Source organism: Oreochromis aureus, linkage group 6 (genome assembly GCF_013358895.1).
Source record: "Oreochromis aureus strain Israel breed Guangdong linkage group 6, ZZ_aureus, whole genome shotgun sequence".
Classification (NCBI taxonomy): domain Eukaryota; kingdom Metazoa; phylum Chordata; class Actinopteri; order Cichliformes; family Cichlidae; genus Oreochromis; species Oreochromis aureus.
In genome coordinates this window covers 24,149,827-24,173,735 of record NC_052947.1, presented here as the reverse complement: position 1 = coordinate 24,173,735, position 23,909 = coordinate 24,149,827, and the positions used below count along the sequence as shown (strand labels likewise).

Below are 23,909 nucleotides of genomic sequence, written 5' to 3'. Positions count from 1 at the left end.
CGAAACACTGATGATACAGGAGACCTTAAGACAGTTAGCTGAAATTCAGATGCTTGGGTAGAGTGAAGTTAGCCTATTCCAATAAGAGTGACAACAGAAGGATTTCTCTGTAATTCTGCTCTACTGAGTGTCAACATCTACCCCCACAAAAATAAAAAACAAACAAACAAACAAAAAAAAACACAACAGCATATTTTTACATCTCTTTGGAGACCCCCCCCCCCCCTTCTGCTTTGATAAATAAACAATGAAGGCTCTAAAGAAATCTGGGGCAAATTTGATTCAGTCACCACTTCCTTTATGAATCTTCTTCCTATGGTCTTTGCAGCATCACTGTCTAATCCTTCTGGTCTGGTTCCAGACTGAGGCAGAAGCAAAAACTTTCCACATTCCTGAGAATACAAGTACCATCCAACAACTTCAAACCCTTTACTAAGTCAATTGTAAGACACAAGGGGCAACACACACACACACACACACACACACACACACACACACACACACACACACACACACACACACACACACACACACACACACACACACACACACACACACACACACACACACACACACACACACACACACACACACACACACACACACACACACACACACACACACACACACACACTCTTGTCACTCATTCACACAAAGATTGTTTTCTCGGAAACACTCATTAGCTCAAAGAATCACACCACAGATTACAAACAACAGGGTCGACAGTGATTTATCGTACACAACCACGTTAAGTGCTAAAGTTGAGGAGCTTGAGGATATACTGTTTGTTACATATAGGGCTCTTTTACTTTTAAAAAATAATCCCTACTATATACACACGCACTAATTTTAATAGGGGTAATATCTTGTTGGAAAATATATGCCTTTGAATAGTCTGCTTGAAATTTAAAGTAAAAAAAAAAATTTGACTATGTTATTGGCACTTGGAATCACTAAACCCGTCATATGTACAGTAATTATCCTGTAAATAATACAGTTAAACTGCAATCTAGTTTCTTGCCAAGCATGATCTGTAATTAGAAAGAGAGCCTTTTTTTGTCTCAGAGACACAGTGTTCAAAAAACAACTTCCACAAAAAACACCCAAGCCCAACCATTTTTTAAAACACTCAGAACTTTAAAACCTTGTTCTGGACTTAATTTTTTCCTGGGAGGGGTGGTGGTGGTGGTAGGGCGGGGAGGTCTAAGAGAGGAGTCAGTGCTCCATCTTTGACCACACTTGACCAAAGTAAAAAGTTTTGTTGGTTTTTTTTTTCGTTTTTTTAAAGCAACTAATAAAAGCTTACACAGTTATTTTTTCCATGCAATCATATAAAATACTACATTTCTGTTTTCTGTTAGGCTATGGTGGATATTTACAAGTTTTTGTTTTTATCATACAGTAAATCTGTACAAGGCCAGTTCGCTTTGACACGCTTCTCAGAAAAAAAAGAAAAAAAAAAGTGGCCATAAAGTAATTAATTCAGGTTTTCACGGAAAGTGAAGCTTCCCTCACAACACCGCTTCTCATGAGAGGAAATGGGGATTTGAATCCATCCTGTTGCCATGGTGACAGTCTTTTGGTGAGTTCCTTGTGGACTCATTTTCCTCTTTCCTATGATTTGTTTCTTTCAGATGGAGGAACGATTTCGGGGGGGAAAAAAAACAACAAAAAAAACAAACGTATGCAGCAATCCCTTAAGAGCTTCGATTCCCCACATGTTCTTGCTGTACACACTCCCCTCCTCGCTTCACTGCTGTTGGCTGCTGACAGCGTCAGTCCTGTGCGATGACGGGGCTTTCTGCTGTTTCTGGGGCTGTGGTTTAAGCTGCTGCTGGTGCCTCTGGTGGTGAGATTGTTGTTGCTGCTGTTGCTGCGGTTGTTGTTGTTGTTGCTGCAGTTGTTGCTGCTGCTGTGGATGTGTTGCCTGGGTGAAGGTTCCCTGCTGCTGGAGTGGGAAAGCTGCCTGCAGGATCAGCTGCGTAGACTGGTTGTTGTGGAGAAGACGAGGGCCCTGGCAGCAAGACAATGCAATGATATTAGACAATGAAGGAAATTCTTCTCCCTCTGCTCATTCTCTAGAGTCACTGAAAGCCTCATAAACGTCTACAAGTGTAAATGACACTGCGCACACTTAAGACACACTTCATATAGTTTCATAATTATTCGCAATATCATAAAATGAAAAATCTGCACAGTAAAATTAAACATGAATGCTATCCTATCATACCATGCCTCTACAATATTTTAAATCAATGACATCTTCTGCCCTCTAGTGATACCTGTAGGAATTGCTGTTGTTGCTGCTGCCCCTGCTGGTTGCTTTGTGCCACTACAGCCGTCTGGTTTTGGCCGTCTGGTTGTCCTTGAGGTGCTTGGGCGGGCTGCAGAGTCAGCGTTTGGGTCTGCCCCCCTTGCTGAAGTGGTACAGAGGGTTAACAAAGGGAATATGTTGAAGTAAAGGAATAAAAATGAATTACAAAGTTCACTCACTCACTGCTTTCAGGGTGAATGAGCAGCTACTCTTAGTTTTATCGTTATCAATTATTAAAATGTGTGTCCCATTTTTTCACTATTTAAGTAATTACCCAACAACCTGCAAGTCTTTGGTTTTTCAAGCGTGGTTTTGGGTTTCAATAATTATTAAAAGGGTTAAGCTATTTTTTTAAACCCCAAATACTTTTTCTATCATCCTGAATCTCTCCGTTAACTACTTCCAGATCCACACTGTTGTGTTAACTAGTCTTTTTTTCCCCCCTCCCCTTTTCATTCCAGTTACAAACACCTAGAAAATTATTGCTAATGTCCATTTGCAAGGCTATTGTGCCAGAACCATTACACCAAACAGTAAAATGTGTGTTCTTTAACATGCTCTCCCAGGAGCAGTTTATCAGCCCTGAGTGGCTCAGATATAATCACTTAAACGGGCTCCACTCCAAATAGTTTTGATCTTACACAGAGAGAGGCAAACAAAAAACAGACTTAATTCAAACTGTGTTTACCTGCTGGCTCCCAAAGGGGTTGTATGCGGTAACCACCTGCCCCATAAACATAGAAGTGGGAACCATGACTGCACCACATGCATGCATTGGAGCTGTCACGAGCTTGGTCACAAGCTGCTGCCCTGCTGGGAAGCTGGAGAAAGTGGAGAAAGAAATAGATATATTTATCCATCATAGTAAATATCAGCTTTTCAAATGTACAAACTGTCAGATTGTCATTATAATGGGAATCAGGTTTGATTGTTCTGCACTAACCGGATCTGTCGGTCCTGGGTGAAAGTGGCCACAGCTGTGCCTTGCTGGGTGTTATTCTGCGGCAGGCTGGTGCTGATCTGCAGCACATTTGGCTGTCCTGGCTGGGAAATCATCATTGTGTTGTATAAAGGAGCAGATACAGAGCCCTGGGTCTGGGGTTGAGGCTGGGGCTGAGGAGCTTGCTGAGTCTGACGCTGGGGCTACAGAAGAGCAACAGCAAAGGCCATGACATTATGTCTTTTAAGTTAAAGAAGCATTAACAAGATTATTTGAAGATTTTCTGTGGATTCGTTCTCCAGCTTCACTTTCCCCACTTTTACGCTGTCATGTGTGAAATTTACACATAAATCAGCGTGTAAGTCGAAGTGGTTTTTCATAAGTTTTCTGTCTTCTAACTTTGAGACACATAAATGAAATCAGTGAAATGTCTTGCTGCTGTCACACTCACCATTTTGAGCTGAGTTCAAAATTGCATGAGATAATCAATAATTCACAACATGGAAATTTAAACTGTCTATTCAGAGGAAAGGCGGGGTTTAATGAAAGACTCCACTATCACGGAGTGACCCCTAAAGTGTCACATTATTAAAAATGCAAACAGCATGAGATTTTAACATTTTATCCTCACAGCATAGCACTGAAATCTCTGCATAAAAGTGACTAATACTGTCCCAAATTTAGGTAAGATTATTGTTCACAGAGAACACTGAAAGAAGACTACATGCACACACAGGCAACTTCTGACATTAAAAGGAAATGACAAAATCATGGACATGCAAAGGAAACAGACAAACATTTTCATCTGATCTGAACTTTCAAAACCATTTTCATAGTATTTCCATAGCCTGTCTGCTTGCGTGTGTCTGCAGGTATCGCACCTGCGTAAGGGTGTTGGTCTGCTGTTGTAAGCTCTGTTGAGTGGGAGGAGCCTGCTGCTGGATGGTGAGCTGCTGAGTTCCCGAATGGACGGGGTTAATTGTTGTTTGCTGGACCTGATTAGTCAACGTAGTTGTCTGCTGGACTGATCCTACTTGAGGAAGCTGTACATTCATGGGTCCACCCTGCTGCTGCAGCAACATCTGTTAGAATGGACACATGAAAAGTCAGGCAACATTCAGCTAGTAAGGAGATTTACAATGTGCGCGTGTTACTTTTACCAGATCTGTGCGTGACAACAGAATAATCAACAGAAATAATTTATCTTTACACAATCAGGAGATGGCAGTTTACTGTTTTCTATGAATAGAAGAAATATATAATGCATGCAGGATTCCAGTCCTGATTTAGGTCAAGCAAAACCAGATACAGCACAATTCACCCACTGGTCTGAACAGACGTCACATTTCTTGTTCGATTAAGTGATTTTTTTTTTTTTCCACATTTGGAAAATATTACATCAATACTACTTCTTGGCTCTAACTGTATCCTGTGAACAGAATCCACCCTGTTGGTTTATTGATATAATTAATTTTATTTTGCTGTAAACACTGGGTGCAGTCATACACACCATTTTGTCAATATACAGATGTTAACTTCGACATGAAGACAGAGAAAGAGTTATGAATAGAGAGAAATAAAGCAAAGTAATAGAGGATGACACAAGGTATGTAACATTAGAGATATAAATAGACACTGAGTAAAGTGGACTTAAACACACCTACTGTAAGAAAAGGCTTTTATGTCATAAAGCAGTGCTGACCTGAAAGTAATCTTGCATATGCATGCATCTACAGCCTACCTGTATACCCTGCCCCTGGACTCTCTGCAGCTGCTCCTGGATGTGTCTGAGCTCCTCCTGCTGCCGCTGAATGTTAGCCTGGATCATTCTGGTCCTCTGCTCCAGCTGCTCCTTTAAGTGCTGCATGGCATTCACCTGCGCTGAGAACTCCATCACTGGCTGCAGACGGAGAGAAAAACAACAAGCCGTACAATGTGTATGCAATTAGGATACACTGGCTAATCGAACTCCATAGTTGGGTTGCACAGTTAATTAAATGCCACAAGGTCCAAGACCTCAAAGTCCACTGTGGCGGGGCGTGGCTTGCGGATGCCGAGCAGGTGCGTCTGCCTTCCCTGCATGGCACTGCAAGCCATGCCCTGCCACATCTACATTATACAAGGATTTGAAAAAACGTTTGTTGACAACAGGTTAATTGGTGACAAACCATTTGAGCTCTTCTCCACATTATTATGTCTCACCTGCACATTTGTCTGGAGCTGCTGTTGTTGTTGTTGTTGTTGTTGTTGTTGCTGCTGCTGTTGCTGTTGCTGCTGCTGTTGCTGTTGTTGTTGTTGTTGTTGTTGTTGTTGCTGATTGATCATACCAGGAGCTACACTCTGCCCTGTAGTCTGAGAGCTCATAGACTGCAAATATAATGAAAATAAAAACCATGATTACAGGCATTTTCCATTGTATTACACCACTTTATATGCACATGTTCAAGACTGAAAACTGAAATACACTTGCATTTATATAGTGTTTTTCTAATTTTACAGATACATACATCTACACTGGAAAATTTAGAATAACAGTTAACCTAGTATTTATGTTTTTGGACTGTGAGAGGAAGCCAGAGTACCCTGAGGAAACCCACACAGGAACAGAGAAAATATGCACACTCCACACAGAAAGTCCCTAGCTGAGGTTTAAACCAGGAACTTTCTTGCTGTGAGGCAAAAGTGCTACACACGTCTCTGTATTTTGACGCCGCTTAACGCCCATTCAAAGCACACCAACTTTAGTAAGTTGAAAAACACAGATTTTGTGGTAATTATGTATTTTTGATTGAAAGATTGTTTTGCATATCTTCACTTCAACAATGAACCTCTCACCATCCCAGCATCCCACTGCAGCACTGTCTTGATGCTAACCGCTGGCCTACTGAAACCTCATCAGCATATTAACCCTGCCTGTTGCTCTCCACTGAAGTTTAAAATTAAAACTGTAGCCGAGAAATTTGATTACATGTGGTGAAAATTATGGTGGTAAAATCAGGTCACATTCAACATAATGTGATATAATGGAAATTTAAACTCGCGTACGGGTTTTATGTACAACCCAGACTTTAAGCAGCTGAACAGATGCTTTATAACTTCCCCAGTGATGCTCTTTCAGGCCTTCACTGTAACTCTGGTTTAGCTCTCTGTCTTTAACAAGTGTTTTTATGACAGCAATTTTTTGAATTTTTAAAGAGTCATTTAGTTTTAGTTATAATTTAGGGATCTAAATTCTTTTCGTTTTAGTCGACTACATATCACAAGATTATCAAAGTCCAAATCTGAAGTTGATTTATTTGACTAAAATATAAAGTGTAAACGTTTGTTGTGTTTTTACTCCACAAGGTTTACAAAGCATCTTATTTTCCTAGACTTAAAATGCGAAATGTGTCCATATGTCTGCTCTAAATTTTATCATGTTTTCATGAGAAACGGGGAGCTTCCCCCACACCCTGTTTGTTGAGGGCAGATCAAATTCTGCGCATCCAACTTTGCTGCACAAAGAGAATACTTCTGACAGGACTGCTTCCAAACTCGAACTGCCTCTCAGAACATTTTCATCTCGTTTTTATTCGTTGATAAAAGTGTCCGTAGATTTCACAGTTTTAATCCTCATGCATTAGTTTTTTATTTATTTATTTTGTTTTCATCAGGAAGAAAAAGGTTGTTGACAAAAACTATGACAAAAATTATTAGTCAGCAAAATTAACACTGGTCTTAAAGTGGGATGTCTTTGTCTGAGCCTAGTGGTCAGATTGTGTAAGAAAGCTTCAAGAAATAGTCAAATACCAACACAAAGGTTCCACCAAGAACCAGATATGCCAATCCATCAAACAAAAAGAAAACAGTGTTTTCCTGACAGATTTCTGTGTTAGTTACAGCCTATAACTTGTTTTTGTAAGTTATAGGATTTTCTATGCATTAGCCAGGTGTGTCTCGTCTCACCTGGCTGCTGATAGATGACCGGCGCTGTGATGTCATCTCCATGGTGGATGCCAACGACTGCCGAGGGGGCGTGGCCGTGTCCATGTGTAACTTGGGAGCCGTCGCTGCAGAGAAAGTCATTGGTGGTCAATGGTTATTTTTAGATGATATCACTTTACTACAGGAGTTAGCCACTGAATTTTAATGCAGAGAGGATATGTCACCACCTCCCCTTAACAGTATGTCAGTGTATAATGTCACATTATTTGTGTGACTGTGTGTGTCCTTACAAGTGCAGGTGTTGTCAGAGACATGCGATGAGGACTTGCGGGAACTCCGTGAGGACGTCGAAGGTGTTCTACTGTGGTCAAATCGCTCCAGCGCCTCCTTCAGGCTGGACGTATTGAGCTGTGACTCTGAGCCAGAGTCTTGACTCTGGAAAAATAAGAAAATACCAAAGATTTAAAAACAAAACCCCCCCAAAAAAAACAACAACAAAGCCTATCCATTGTAACTAATGGAATGCATATGAGTGGAAATTACAGGCCTAAAAGGTAATTGAGAAGGTATCAGCAGAAAATCTGAAGCATAAATTTCATGATCTAACATTATAACAGCTCCTAATGAAGCTGAATATTGTACTTCAACATGTAATATATTTCCAGTAAAGTATTTTTGCTTTCATCAGTTTCAGTTAGGCTTATCCAACAACTTCTACCACACTGTTGTTTTTAGACTCAATTTTACTCCTGTGCTTGGCATGTTTGTAATTATAAGAACCATGCTACATGTTTTATTTATTTCTCACCTTATCTGCAGTGACCTCTGGATTTGCCTCCTCGATGCCCAGCTCTCTGCGCTGTTCTGCCCTCACCTCTGCATAGCTGCATTTTAGACCAAAAAACAAAAAAAAACAAAAACAAGAAACAGGGGGGGGTTTGAGAAGATGGTTGACCAATAAAAACATTATAAAAATAGATACATAAAGAGTCTTTTGTTATCACAGACTCAACAATGTTCCTGAAAGTCCAGTGATCAGCAATCTTCAATAACATTTTCATGGAAAAGGGAAATAAAATAAACATACAATTACTTGTACCTGACTACTGTGTGCGTGCAGACAATAAACTCAGGTCGAGAGTTCCACTGATGGTAGGTGATGTAGTAGTGTGTCTGCAGCCAGATCCACTGTTGACCTTTCGTCAGGAAACGGTAGTAGCATGACTTCCCTTTACCATATTGCATTACTGAACAGAAGGGGGACAGAAACAGCCAAAGATGTTACCAATAACATTCAGAGAAAGGCTTTTACAAAAGCTTTTTGCTAGTTTGACTAAACGTAAGTGCTCACAGTGTTCATGACATTTCGCTAGCGTCTCCAGGTCATCCACATGGTAATAGTCGTACCCTGATGTCCCCAAAACCTCAAAAGGCAGGTAGCCAATAATTGGTGGCGCTCTGTAAAAGGTAAAAGAATTTTCTTACTCTGATGTAACAATGCTGAACGGATACATTTTCTAGAGAAATGCTTTATTTTCATGTACATTTATGTGATTTCTTAACTTCTGGTGTCCTGAGAAGTAAAACTAGAAATGTGGAGGAAGATGTCAATGAAAAGGTGAAACTGTGACCTGGAAAAACACAGTACTAACTATACTCTAGTTCACATTTAAATTTGTCAATAATGAATGAAAACAGAACTTAACTGGTTAGATCCATGAATAAATTCTCACATTTACTCAACCGACCAATCATAAAGTGTGTGAATGTGTGTTTCAGCCATCTGTATATGACCCAGCCATGTGAGTGCAACTCAACCACCCAACAACCCGTTGTGATTGCATATACATAAGAAGAACTAGATCTGTGTGCCTACCGATGGTCTAAAAAGAGGAATTTCCATTCTAGACTGTGTCTCGACGTGAACTCTTCATTGGGCTCCTCCACCGTACACATTTCCTATGAAAATAAAATTGTGAAAATTAGATGTTTTGAGTGCTAATTAATAGCTAATTGATAAATAAATACATGACAATCTAATAAGTAAAGTAAGTTCATGTCTGGATAATACCTTGATAAACTGAGGCTTAGCTAGCCGGACCGTGGCTACAAAGCACACCTGGTCATCAAAGGCAGGTTGTAGCGACCGCTGTAACACCCCTGCCAGACCGTTCCTAGTCACGTTGGGAACTGCACAACAGAGTTACTTACTCAGCATGTCAAAGAATATAAAATGTAGTTCACAGAGCAGTACACAGAATAATATCTTTCTAGGCTAGTAAATGATTGATATCTTAAAAATATGCTTATTTTCCACTTTTTGACTTTTACATTTAATGGGTTTAACACACAAGTTTAATGCTAGTTTGTATCTGTACATGCAAGCTTGTTTGGAAAATAGTATATCAACAAAAAACTTCTTCTGAAATTCCTTGCATGCAGTGCGAGGGACATACCGTTATTGAGAGACTTGAAGTTGCCGATGAACTTAACATATTCATAAACAGGGGATTCTTTGGGGTCAATGGCCCCTCGCAGCATATGACAGCAGAACTCCATGTGATTCTTAGCTGGAGACAAAAAGGAAAAAGAGAATATAATTACCTAGGAAAAAAAATTACAACTGCTTGTAAAAACATGTTGTTCATGTGCTCCACAAAGTTCATGTCCAGTCCAGGGCAGCTGCTTCACTCTGACAAGCTGTGTCTTCACACTATGGTGACATTTTTGAAATTTGAATCATTTTAAAAATTATTTATTTATTTGAGAAATACTTTTACTTGTGAGCATTATTAATCTGACAATAATAAATAACCTGTTTAATCATCAGACATACAAAAAAAAAAAAAAAAGTAAACCATATCATTTCAAATAAGCAGGTTTTATGGTACAAGATCACGGTGTGTTACTCACACTTTAGGTAATCAGTGCTAAGGTTCTCTAGCTCAGAGGGGTGTGTGGACAGAGCCTTGTACACTTCGGAGTGTTCCCCAACCGGCAGGAAGTTTAACAAGTTCTGGTCCACCAAATCCGCCTGATAAAACACCCACACACACACACATTCAAGAAGAATACAAATGAAGACAAGCCCTTTTCAATACACACTGGTCAGCCTGACATGTTTAATCTGAACCACACAAAAGATCCTATGAAAGCTTTTGTTATAATAAAGTGTATGACTAATACAGAGCAGTTGCGGGGGGAGGTGATTTACCGGGAGGTGTTCTAGTAGTGAGGTGACACTCTCGGACACGTAGAGGATGTTGCCATCAGTCATTATTGCTATAAAGAACCCATCAAGAGCCTGTTAAAAAAACAAACAAACAAAAAACAGTGTGAAATCCCATAAGGACAAACTTAAAATTGTAAGTTTAACTTCAAATATACCTATACAGTACAAAATGAGGTGACACTGACCACTGCATTAATATAACTGTGGTTAAAGCCCCTGTGTTTTTACACAACAGGCAGGATTACAGAATGAAATCTAAGATTTCTGACCTCCAGCATGAGCTGGGTGAATTCCTCATTGCTAAGAAATGGAGGCTTCCAGTCTTGCCTGATCTCACTCGACTCAGACTGAGCTGCAATCTCTGATGAAGGAAAGAGAATTCAGTTAGAACTTAAAGAAATACAGGCATAGTGGAAAACGTCAAGGAGAAATAAGAGCACATGAGGTGAGGGCACGTAAAAAGACAACAAGAATAGCATAAAGTTAACAGTAAACAACTGGGTGGAAAAATGTTTTGAGACTGTTATGTCCACAATGAAAACAAGACAGTTAAAAACATACTAGGAGTGCACGTGAAGCGGAAGCTGGTATTTTATTATCTTGCAAGTCAATGACACTAGATAAAAGCAAAAGGATCACTGACCTATATACAGTGATGAAATAATTTAACATAAACACAATATCAGTGTTCATAAAAAGTTAAAACTGCTGAAACACTTAAAATTATTAAAAGACTTAAAGGTAGATTTCAAACATGGCAATAATTTGTTAGGTCAAAAATACACAACTGGTTAAAATAGTTACCATTTTGTACTGTAAAATTACAGCACCAATGTCTCATAAAAAGGCAATAAAAACATGCTTTCACTTTCTAGTGATGATGGTAAACAAACCCTGATAAGTGTGGCTAAGTCTGAATGATCAAGCTAAATATACAAAAACATCCACCCTGTGAGGTGTTCAGCAAAAACAGGAAGTGAGACGAGCATGGCAGAAAGCTCTGACCTTTGTGTTTACACAGGAAGTCGATGCTTTTCTGCAGGATGGTGGACTTGTCCATCTTTCTAGTGTTGCCAGGCAACATTGTGCCGAGTTCCTTGATGAGGACATTGAACTGGTCTCGCCGTCTCTTCTCAGACTTGTTACGGGACACACTGCAAGCCAAAATAGTTTTGAAATAGGAGGTTTAAGACATTTTATTTGGTTCTGTTTTCATCCAATGTTTTGACTGGGTTTTAAAAAATAACCTTTAAAAAAAAAAAAAAAAAACAGTAATGTAACTTTATCATAAGTGACCCTGGTTATGTGAAAGTCAAGGCAGAATGACTGTTGTGTGAATGGCATTAGGACAAAGTCAGCTCTGACACTGTGTATTCTTCAGAGGAGCTAAAAATGTACTAACTCATGTTTAATCAATATTCTATGACTTTTTTAAGTCCATACTACACTAATCTCCTCTCCAGTTTGTTTATCTTACCGTTTCGCTTTGTCCTTTTCATCTTCTTCCATCAACCCATCAAAGATACTACAATCATCCCTAAAGAAGGAAGAAAGGAAACATATTTACAGCCATTCACAGCTTTCAAGACTTACTTGTTTACGTTTTCCTGCATGTGCGGTGGCCTTTGAAGGCAGGTATGCATTGTTAATAATAACCAATGACTGATGTTGGCTAATAAGAGAATTCCTATTGTACATGCCAGCAGCAGGTTTATTTTTGGGTCACACAGAAAACGGGTGAGACAGACAGAGAGAGAGAGAGCGGTAGAAGGAATGCGTTTTGTTTGCCAAGAAGATTAAGCGCATTTGTGTAATAGGGTGTGTTTCTTGACTACGTTTCAATTAATATGGGTCAAAAAAATAATTTGATGGGGACTCATAGATGCTATCCATAACTTTTTTCTTTAAATGGAAAAATATTCTTTCAAAAGTAAAGAAATATAAAGAGTTAAAATAATGAGTTTTAATTTTTGAGCCAGATGTTACATACATATATTTTGTGATTTTGTACATGTGACTATGAACATATTCTGTATACAGTAGAGGCAACATTTTGAGGTATTGTGTGTGGCATTATACCCTATGCTTGATGTCATGGTGGCTGCTAATCAGGGCTGTGGCTGCAGTGATTTGTTCTTTAGGCGTGAGGTAGGCATTTGGAAGACCACCTGTTGAGACAAAAAGAGCAGGTAGTTTATTAGTTTAACTCCCAGTTATATTTCATATTGTATATGAAGGCACTAAAAAGGGCTTTGAAGTGAAAGCCTGAAAGGGTAGTCCCTTTTCTAACCATAACATTTGCAGATTGCATCTTTTCTCTCAACTAGTTCCTTTCTTTTTAAAAACACCGTTACATCTCCATACATGCATGCACACACACACTAAATAATAATAATACTATCTCACATTTAATAAACACTTTTCCATGCACCAGATTAAATCTGTGTGTCTGTGTAGTCACTTCTCACCTCACTGCAGCCTATGCACGTGCTCAGTTAACGTATTTTCTGAGGGGGTTGTAGAAGGGGTTTGGGGTCAAAAGTGGAGCTGAGGTCATTGGGGTCATGAGAGGGCACCAGGCCACAGGAAGGACATGGTGGTCAAGCAAACCTGCTGGAGAAATCAGAGCAGAAACTAAGGGTCATGAGGAGACCAACCAGAGAGTTTGGAAACATCTTCTAGTCATTTTACATCTTTATTGGAGCTATAAGAACAGGGAACTATGTTTCCTTATGTGCTTGTGTTTTGAAATGAGACACAGAAATTCTATTACAAATCAAGAGTGATATTTAAAAAAAGGCTAAATGTCCTATTTTTTTTAAATTTCAGTTTCACTTTAATAACCATCTTCAAGTGCATTGTCTTTCTTGAACCAAGATTTATTTTTATTTATTCTTTTTTTTCCCCATTTAACATCAGTTTCTTCCCTTTAATTTTGGTACAATATACATTATGGACAAATGTATTTTATGAATTAAGAATATTATTAAATTACAGTATAACATGCCACAGCATCTTCAAAGTGTGAATAACATAAACCAATACAGAAAGAATACCCTGAAATGAAATTTACTTCTGCACTTACAATATTTTTACATCATGTAACTTACCTTCTGGAATGTCACTTGTTGGTATAATTAGTTGTTGGGATCGCAGCCTTTGAGTTGCTGACAAATCTTGTGTGTGCAAACCACACCTCACCTGCAACACAAACATACACCCACTGTTTACCATGCACAGAAATTCTAGAAGTCACCCGAAAAATACAGATGTTAGTTGCTGCAAAGTACAAAACAGGAAACTTGAGCTGCAAGTAATCAGTTTTTATATATAGATTTGTCATACCACTGTAAAATGCCAAAAACAAGTCTGCTCTGTCTAAGAAACAGTTAAAAGTAAAAGGGGTTTAACACTTCTTTCATATAAAAAATTAACAACAAATACCCCCATTATCTCAGCAACAGTCCAATCATTTTACAGAGATATAGGATCACAACTGAGGTGCTGGATCCAATATAACCTTGGCATTTTGCCATGAAAAATGACTGGTGATGACTTATCAGAGTAGTTGCTGATTGTTTTCCTGTTAATCAACAATTCTGTTGTTTTGATTCTCAAACTGTTATGGCCAATCTAGTCTTCGCATTAATACTCAATGTGCGTTTTCCTTTTTACATCCTCTTTACATTAACACCAACCAGCACCACAACTGAACAGCAATAACTTGTGAGTGTTAGTACTTTTTTCTACAAGCAAACTCATGCACAAGAGTCGAATAATCATTTTCAGCATTTGTTAAAGTCTTAAAAGATTAGTCTATAGGAGTCGCTCCCAAACTCGTCAAGTAGTCCCACCGTCACAGGGACAACAGACCACCACTTAATCAACGCCTTCTCAGAGGATTTTGCTGTATATAAGTGTGGGCAGAGAGGTCACGAAGACTACACTAACACCTATGGACAGCATACTAGGAGAGATGCTCTCTCATATCTCCCTCATGTGTATAAAACCATCATAAGGAGATCACACTGGTGGTCCCGAGGCTATATTTCGGGATGCTGACCTCCAGTTGTTGTTCTCCTCATGGCCAATAAGTGAAGCCTCGTTAAACTGAGCTTCTTCATTGGACGAAGACGCTGTAAACCATTCCCAATGAATTAACTCTCATATGAGCAACATGGCCGAATGTTTTTCCGTCTCCCAAAACAGCAACGAGCCATAAGATAAGGCGAGCTAGCGTTTAACATATACAATTTAATGCCACAGGTGTCAGTTATACAACCAAAAGAGAGCAACCCATATAGCTAGCTAGCAGGCTAACTAAGCTTGCTACCGAAAACTGCTAATTTAACTCAAGAGATTTAATGCTCTTACTGCCCCAGTTTCCTCCTGCTCACACTCGGAAAACACTGAATGACACTCACGGGTAAAGCATTTCACGTTTGTCAAAAATAAACAAGAGGAAAAATGTGTCTCTATCATAGCAAGCTGGCGCCGAGCCCGAAGCTGTCACGCAACAACTGACATTGAAGACGAAATAATCTAAAATATTACCGTCGGGTCCTCAAACGCCGCGCGACAGCAGAGCATAAACATCCGCGCGGGGGGAAGGTCCTCGCGTAAACCGACAAAAACATGCCTATCCACCGCGGAGACATCTATAAAACCAACGACGGTGGAAACATTTTCGCGGCAGATGTACGTACACACATACGTACACTATGCCCGGGCACACACGCGCGGGCGCACACACACACACTGGTAAGGATACGCGCACGCGCTCGCCCACTCGTACACATAGACACTGGCTGCTCCAAATGTGGGTCACTGGGCCTTGCTCTCCCTCAAGCGTGCGGAAACAGTCCCGAAGCCTGCTCTGCAGTCCGACCGCTTCCGCACGCCGAAAACACAGTCTACAAACCACGGCTGCCGTGCTATTTCACAATTGGTAACCGCCACCAGCTTCGCGTATGCACTAAAAACCCTTACCTTCACGAATAATCGAGAGCAGCCTCCGTGTTTTGCTTACTTGTGAGCGTTGCAGCGAGGTGGTGGGGGCCAGGAGGACTTCGGGTTGGGGAGAAAAACAGGAGGCCTACTTCATATTCCGACGTACAGTCATGCGCAATAGAGACAGCAGGGCGCACTATTTTGCAAGTACAGTAGCCGAGGGAAAACTGAGGGAATCGCTGAGTGATCTTCGAAAGGGGAAATGACTCCGCGTTTTTTTGGGGTTTTTTTTGTGGCTTTTCCACACAAACTACTCCACTGTCTGAGCGACCGAGGTAGCGATTAAAAATAAAGGCATTTAAAATGTGTAAAAATGGCTGACGCCAGTCTGGATAATAGTGATATATAAATATAGATACACAGCTTACTCGTGTTTTAAAAGCACTTCGATAGCAATATTTAAATAATATATTTACATAAACTAATAATACCTCTATTGGCTGTAATTTGGGTTGCAGCGAATGTGATGTGACATTGGACGGTCGCCACAGGGGTGCAGAAGCAGGTTAGGGACGGCCCTCCTGGTGACAAGGGGTTTCCCCTTTTATCGACATTCAATCGCAGGCATTCAAGGCCATGACGTTGTCCGTATTTTGTGTCGAGGTTCCCCCTAACTTTTTCTAAAGGTGCTTTTAGGTGTTAGAAATTCTTTTTATGAGGTATAATCTGGAATTCTACATCAATTTCATGTGTTTGCAGTAGATATCTACACTATACTGGTTACTGTCTTTATGGACAAGATGCTATCAAGACAGTACAAATTATATAAAAATGTTACACCATAAATTGAACAATATCACCAAACTGGGAGACATTTTATTTCACTAGTCTACTTCCTTCTCTGTTCCTCTGATGGATGTGAGCTGTAAATATTACTCATAAGTGGGGGAAGGATTTAGGCACAGAATAAATAGAGGATGACTGGCAGGAAACTATAACCCTGATCAAATCTACCTTCATATGCAAGAGACTCAGTATAATAGTGTTCACAGATTGCATATCACCGCTGTTGTTTTGCACAAGATAAACTCCTCTCTCTCTCTCTCTCTCCTCTGTGCATTAAGTGCTTTTCTGATAGGGGAACATATTTTCACTGGATCTGGGAGTCTAAATTGATTTCCAGGTTCTGGAAAGTTATGTCTAAGGAAATTAGTGGAATGTTTAAAATAAGCTTCTTTATTTATTTTTTTTAAGATCCTGGTGTTTTCCTCTTAGGCCTACCCTCTAGGGAGTTGCAGCTACTGGTAGCACACTACAGATTTCTGGAGAAGCTTCTTCTAATTGCCAGAAAATGTATTTCACTCAACTGGATCAAAGGTTCTAGTGTTACCATTGGGAACCGGGAAATCTTTAATGCTCTTCCACGTGAAAGACTACATGCGACTATAAAGGGTCATGACAAATTGTTTTTGAGGGTCTGGTCACTCTGTCTACACTATCCACCTTCTGGCTTGAAATACTTGCTTCTGGAGTACTCGGTAATATCCCAGAATCTCTGATTGTTAGCTTGATGGCTGTTGATGACAAGTTAACTTATTTATTTATTTATGTTTGTGAATTTGCTAACTATGTAATAGGACTGCAGTGGGATGTTGGGTGGGCTGGTCATTCTTTTGCATGTGTGTCAGACTCTTTGTTACTTGATAAAACTTATTAAAGTATTTTTTTTTTAATCCAACAATACCATAAGCTCATTCACTCATATATAACTTTCATACAGTGCTATGTTCTGTGCATTTATTCTGCTGTTTCTTTCTTTCTTATTCAGCTGCTCCCTTTAGGGTTCACCACAGCAGATCATCTGCCTCCCTATCTATAGCAGTCTTCTCTGTCACTCCAGCCCTCTGCATGTCCTCCTTCACTACATCCATGAACTTTCTCTATGGTCTTCCTCCTTTTCTCGCAGCTCCACATTTTACATCCACTATCCCTCCTCTGCACATGTGGAAACAATCTGAGCCTTTTCTCTAACTGTGCCTCCAACCCACTCAAACTGAGCTGTCCCTCTGATCAATTCCGCCATGTCTGCTCAGCCTCCTGATTTTCTTTCTGTGCCACAGTCTACAAACCATATACCATAGAAGGTCTCACTATCACCTTGTAAACCTTCCCTTTCACTTGTGCTGCTCTTGGTTCGTTACAAATCACCCATACAATCACAATCTCCATCCTGCCTGCACTTTCTTCTTCACCTCTGTTATACACTGTCCATTGCTTTGAATCGTTTATCCCAGGTATTTAAACCCATTCCCCTTCACTTCCACTACAAGCACGTTATCATCCACGCAGACACAGGGAGAGCTTGCAAACCCCACACAATTTCATGAAAGCCATTATTTAGGTTTCCAACCTGGCTGTGGTGACAGTGCTAACCACTCCATCATTGTGTCACCCATAATATACATACATCCAACATTTTTTAAAACTAAAAAAGAAAACCAAAAAGAAATTATGAAATAAACATGTGAAAAACTTTCCATGAGCAACTCTATGACAGGAGTAAAGATTTCAATTCTGTGACATGAAAAAAACAGAGGAACACTTTTTTTTTAAATAACTTTTGTAATTTTACAACCAAAAGTACCTCTAAATTAAACAATTATCATGAGTTAGCTTGTTGTTCCCTTCCTGCAAATCTATGCTAATCCACCTGCCCTTTTCTTCCATTTGAGCATCTCACCGGTTTGATGGTCTCTTGATCACGCTGACTTCATTCAGCGTAACTGTCTGTGTCCATTACTCATTCCTCACTAATGCCTCCGGGTGAAAACGACATGCTATAATAAGACATAACATGAAAACAATCATCCATTAATGGTTTTCACAGTGCAAACAATCATAAAATCAATCAATCTGAGGCCATGGTCCTCAGCTGGAAAAGGGTGGAGTGGCCACCCCAGGTCAGGGATGAGCTCCTGCCCCAAGTGGAGGAGTATAAGTATCTCGGGATCTTGTTCACAAGTGACGGAAGAAGGGAGTGGGAGATCGACAGACGGATTGATGCTGCGGCTGTCGTGATGCAGACACTGTACCGGTCTGTTGTGGTGAAGAGGGAGCTGAGTGTAAAAGCGAAGCTCTCAATTTACCGGTCAATCTACGTCCCTACCCTTGCCTATGGTCACGAGCTGTGGGTACTGACCGAAAGAATGAGATCGCAGATACAAGCGGCAGAAGTGAGCTTCCTCCGAAGGGTGGCTGGCCTCTCCCTTAGAGATAGGTCAAGCTATTCAGCCCATCCATGAGGGGCTCAGAGTAGAGCTGCTGCTCCTCCACATCGAAAGGCGCCAGTTGATGTGGTTCAGGCATCTGATAAGGATGCCTCCTGGGCGCCTCCTTGGTGAGGTGTTCCGGGCATGTACCACCGGGAGGACGCCCCAGGGGAGACCCCAGGACACGCTGGAGAGATTATATCTCTCCCCCGCAACTCGGCCCCAGATAAGCAAAAGATGATGATGGATGGATGCATGGATGGATGATTGGATGGATAGCATCCACAGTTTTCAAGATATCATTTTCTAATTTTGTGCAGTGGTAGATACCAGTAACAGCTCAAGCTGATATCATTTTGGTGAAAATTCTGTAAAGGTCAGAGCAAAGGAGGAAATAAGTAATAACATTTTTATGGGTCAAACTTCACAACAATATATGAAGCCTTTCGGAGACATGAGTACTGGGTTGACCTTCATTAGCGTTTTAGGTCAAAGTTGACCTTGTAAAACAAATTTGAAGAATCCATATTGAGTAATGTGTCATATGAAAGGGCATGGGGAGAGCTGTACAACACACTTTTTATTTGATCAATACGACGCCCTGGGACGTCACAATGAAGCCATAATCGGCCGTTGTCATCGTACTGTAATCAAAACATCATAAAACGAAGGACATCATAAAAGAGTTTTAGTATAGCCCTTGCTATTCCGGGGGTGTTGCATTCTCTGAGTGCTCTTGTTATTATTATAATTATAATTCATAGAATGTGGTATGTATATTGGACTATTTCTTGAGCTCTCTTATACAGCATATATCTCATTAATTCATTCCTTCTGCCTGGGCTCATTTTTCTCAGTCTCTCAGCTTCTTATTCCCGTTGTCAAGCTCCTTCCTCTGAACTCCAGTTGCTCCTCCACTTTCCTCTCTGTTATCACTTTCACTTTTCTCGCTGTACGTTCAGATTAGTCCTCATCTGTTTTTTAAAGGATTATCCCCGTTTTCCTATCTATTATTTTCTCTCCTTTCTGCTCTTTCCCTCACACAGCACCCCTGCATAATATGCACGATTCAGTCATTCTGTAATTGATCTCTTCTTGTCGCGTTCACATTCTGGGTTTCCTTTACTCAATGTGTTCTGTTCCTTCTTTCTTTCTTGCTTTCGTCTTCCTTCTTGCGTCCTGCTTTCTCCAGCGTTCCACTTTAACACTTGTTCTCCACCCTTTGTGTCAATCACCTTGTGGGTTTCTCAGCAACTTTATTCATTCCTTGCTTCTTCAGCTGCTTCCTTCTTCTTTTCATTTCCCCCCCAGCCTTCATTATTTAGGCTTCCAGCATCACATAGTTGATTTCCTCATCCTTGCTGCTATATGTTCCATTTTATTCATTATCTCTTTGTCCTCTTCAATTAGGCTTACCTGCATTTCCAAACTCCCCCCATGTTACCTTATAACCGTATTATAGCAGTTTTATCCCAATGATTTCCATTTCTTACGTGCATTTGTGTATTCCAGCATACGCTGCAAAAAAACCTCCAAAACTCTAAACCTTGGATTACCCCAGCAAATGTGCAAATATGAATCTTTTCAATGTATGTGTCAGATATACTTGGATAAATCAATGATAAGTAAGTACAAAAACACCTCATGTGTTATTCATAAGATTCAACACTTGTATGTATTTGCTTTCCTCCCTATACTTCCTGCCTCTCCGCTCATTTTTCCATCTCAGAGGCAAAAAGCCTTTCAAGCGAACACCCACAAAAACCATCAACAACAACAACAACAATAAAGCACTTAGCAGAGGAGCGACCCATTTTTGTTTTCACAAATGTGACAAATCCAATGGAGCCACACTTTTTAGTGCTAACAAATTGAATCAGAGCTCCGGTCTGGTTCATTCTGGCGTGGTTTTGGCCCATAGAGAAGTCCTCCCACAATGTTTTGACAAATCTGCCAACAGCTGGGATTCGTTCATAGGTGCAAAATGATGTCCTCTACAGCCACCGGCATGTCTAGCAAATTACCTTGTGGAGCCATGATCAGTAGAACAGCTTCCTTTATATGCTTATAAAAATCACCCCCACCCCACCTCCCCACCCCTCATCTCCCCATATAAGTGCTTCACTGTACTTGTACATATTGTCAGAGATTGAATTACTACACGGTAATGGAAACCATGCAGAGTGCTGTGGGACATCCGTTTCCCACACAACAACCGTTTAATCACGGACAAACACTGGGCTGTTTGCCACAATATGTATCAGTGTCTATATGTGAGTGAGTGGAGAAGAGGCCAAAAGACCACAAAAAGAAAAAAAAAAGTGAGACCGTCTGTTACATGCGCGATGTAATGGAGCCATGCAACCACATGGAACCGCAGTTAATTTAGTTTTTAGTTTAATATTCCATCTGCCAGGGAACATGCACAAAAAAAGATTGATCTTATATGAGAAGAGCTGCTTTGTACCCCCCCACCCCCACCCCGTAGTTACTGAGCATATATAGTTAATATATAGTTATATAGTTAATGCTAAATATAAATTTCAAATGCTTATCCAACCATGATATACAAACAGTATCTAAGATATTTTTGTCAGCTACAAATGCAAGAGTGAAATCCATATTTGCAGGAAACCGTCATAACATAATGGATCTTAATTGAAGCAATAAAAACGCAAATGATGAAGAGCTTGGCCTTTTATTGCCCCCTTTCTACTCACTCCCTCCTGGGCAAGTTGGTATGAACACAGCACTTCAATCAAAGATTAACATACATCATCAAACCATGCCGATCCAGAGTGGACTGTGTGTGTGTGTGCACATTTGTCGGTAGAGTAAGAGCTTATTTCACACAGAACCAACCCACAAACCCTGCATGCTTTCAGAAGGTCTGAGCACAGGGAGCATCATCACTTCCCTCCCCTCACGCCACTGCTGGATTCCAGGGTTCTCCAGTGTCACAGTATTTTTGGGGGGATATCTCATTCCTTTCTTTTGAATTTCTCTCGCTCTCTTTGGGCTCTCTTCTTGCCGTTGCTGTTTTTGGGACGCTCTGATTCTTCTCCCCCCTCTCTCCAGTGATGTCGTCTCTTCTGAGGGAGGAGATGCAGAGAGTTTTGTTTCGACCTGCAAAACAGAGACTGGTGGAGTTCATTGAAATTGAAGAGCCATCGCACGGAAGACATTTTCTCTGTGCCTCAGGTAAACAGCTTGATTGTTGACTCAGAAATTTGCATTTGAGTTTTACACAGGAGTAAATATCTTCCTCCTTAAAATGTAAATGTACATTTTTAATGTCTTTAATAACTCACTTCCTTAAAAGCTGTGTATACCTGCACCACACAGGGTGTGTTAAATCTATAAGGCTGGCTTGCTGATGAAAAGCCCGGTGCTGCAGTGCACCTGTTTGTGATGTTTTTCCATTTTTCCGCAGTTGCAAAAAACAAAGAAGTCCAGCTATGCATAGTGCACTGTCAGATGTCTGTGCCCCTAAAGTCTGCATCCAAGAGATCCTTCACCAAACGCTCCTGCATACAAGAGTGCTACCAGAGGACAGAGATCTGGTCCCTGAAAGACCTTACCCTGATTGATGGAAGAAATCCTGACGTGGTAATTAGCCAAATTCTTCTGTAACTTCCACTGTTCTTAACTGGCTACAAATAGAGACAAACTGTCTTTTGGGTAACTGTATGTGGATGGCATTCTTGATGAGCACATAGAACGCATAATAAAGATTTGTAGACATTTTGCTTTATCAGTACCTATTAACTAAGTAATTAAAATGTATTTGTAAAGCGCATTTAAACACAGTTTTCACCAACCAAAGTGCTGCACAAAGTCACTGACCTTTGACCACCACCATAATGTTCGGTTTATGCCACAGCCGCACTAAATTAACAGTGTTTGTAATTATTCATGTCATTTTCTATGTTTCTGTAATGTTTAATCTACCAGTAAGTAACAAGCTCTTTAATGAAAAGGATATTTTTAATGCTAAAATTGCTGTTGTTATCATTATTTTTAGCTGTGATTTATATTAAAGCACACAAATTTTTTATTTTATTTTATTAAGATGGCAAATTACAGTGATTGCATTCCTAAACAGAAAAGGTTTAGTGATTTAATGTTATGCGGTGTACTGGCATTTTTCGAATATAAAAATGTGAACACAAATTTTGTGTTTGCCTAATAAATAATAATATAAGTTTTAGTTTTAAACACGTTTTTGACAGATTTCTAAAATATTGGTGCTTTCGTGTTTTTATGACAAGTGGTCTAATAAATTTGTTAAGCATTGTATGTATCCCATATACACACACAGGCATGTAAATACATTAAGAAAAAATAAATAAATGAATTTAAGATAATACCAAAGTTTTATCAGAAGCTACTTAGCTATTTAATCTTAGATGAGTCATGTTATTAAAATCTTTACTCCTGCTCTGGCACCCTCCCGTGACTCATCAGCTATAAATTTGACAGTGTTATTTATCTATTTTTCACATTTTAATTAATCGGTTGCAAAATTTCTACAGTTGCTTAAACACATAATGTTTGTGGACTAACAAGGGACAAGGTAAAGAAGAATGGTCTGTGGTCATTTGGCTTTAGTTGCCCTATAATAATGTAGGCTTTCTACAGAACAAACACAATAAAAAAAAAATGCAGTGATTCTTAAAGGTGCTCCATAAATATAATTTTCTTTGGTTTCAGGATGACCCTTGTTTCCTGCTGCACTTCGACGAGGTGCGTACAGTGACGGCCATCAGCTGCTCAGCCAAATACGCTATCGTCCGTGCCCTGGTTGCCCTCAGTGACCGGTACTGTCAAAGGTCACTGAACCTGAGGAACTTTGACTGGCCTTACATCAAGCCCACCTCCTTCTACTCAAACAAAGGGGACTGCGCTGTTCTGTCACAGATATGCTTCTATGCGATCAATTTGGTTTGTCTCTCCATGTGTCATGTGCCTCTGGATGGATAATAAAAGTACACAGTTGTTGTGAGAGTGCCAGTTAAGGTGGGTGTTTATATTACAAAGTTGCAGCAAATACTGTACGTGTATATTACTTATATCAGTTAGTGAGAAGCAAATGTAGGCTCGTAGCTTCAGTAAGCTGGGCTTTGAAGAACTTACAATGAAATATGTTTTGCATTAATGCTCTGCTGAATGTATCTTCATGGCAAATGCTAGCTATGTGCTATATTTATCATCTAATTTTGTGAACTTTTAATTATATAACCCTGAAAGTATTATATTCCATGTGCTGAATTTCAAAAT

General features: G+C 40.0%; 2 protein-coding genes across 9 annotated transcripts; one reads left to right on the top strand and one right to left on the bottom strand.

Moving 5' to 3' along the window:
* Positions 1–713: 713 nt before the first annotated feature.
* Positions 714–15,550, bottom strand: clockb (clock circadian regulator b). Of its 7 annotated transcripts, none has more exons than XM_039613680.1 (24): positions 15,440–15,550; positions 13,521–13,611; positions 12,879–13,023; positions 12,490–12,578; positions 11,888–11,947; positions 11,416–11,564; positions 10,680–10,771; positions 10,393–10,482; positions 10,092–10,212; positions 9,635–9,748; positions 9,250–9,368; positions 9,055–9,137; positions 8,530–8,636; positions 8,278–8,425; positions 7,987–8,062; positions 7,469–7,613; positions 7,200–7,303; positions 5,457–5,621; positions 4,996–5,154; positions 4,136–4,336; positions 3,258–3,457; positions 3,003–3,135; positions 2,283–2,417; positions 714–2,014 (listed from the first exon to the last, which is right to left on the bottom strand). In XM_039613680.1, the coding sequence occupies exons 4-24, from the start codon at positions 12,504–12,506 to the stop codon at positions 1,751–1,753; spliced, it is 2,682 nt and encodes an 893-aa protein (XP_039469614.1). In that variant the 5' UTR covers positions 12,507–12,578; positions 12,879–13,023; positions 13,521–13,611; positions 15,440–15,550; the 3' UTR covers positions 714–1,750. The 7 variants fall into 7 exon arrangements, with proteins under 7 accessions (XP_039469614.1, XP_039469620.1, XP_039469613.1 ...); XM_039613686.1 differs by having other exon boundaries at positions 12,879–13,020; XM_039613679.1 differs by having other exon boundaries at positions 15,400–15,541.
* On the top strand, positions 14,987–23,883 carry si:dkey-245p14.4 (uncharacterized protein LOC563576 homolog). Of its 2 annotated transcripts, none has more exons than XM_031747009.2 (4): positions 14,987–15,108; positions 21,708–21,830; positions 22,063–22,238; positions 23,343–23,883. In XM_031747009.2, the coding sequence occupies exons 2-4, from the start codon at positions 21,710–21,712 to the stop codon at positions 23,610–23,612; spliced, it is 567 nt and encodes a 188-aa protein (XP_031602869.1). In that variant the 5' UTR covers positions 14,987–15,108; positions 21,708–21,709; the 3' UTR covers positions 23,613–23,883. The 2 variants fall into 2 exon arrangements, with proteins under 2 accessions (XP_031602869.1, XP_039469621.1); XM_039613687.1 differs by having other exon boundaries at positions 15,039–15,171.
* Positions 23,884–23,909: the final 26 nt, after the last annotated feature.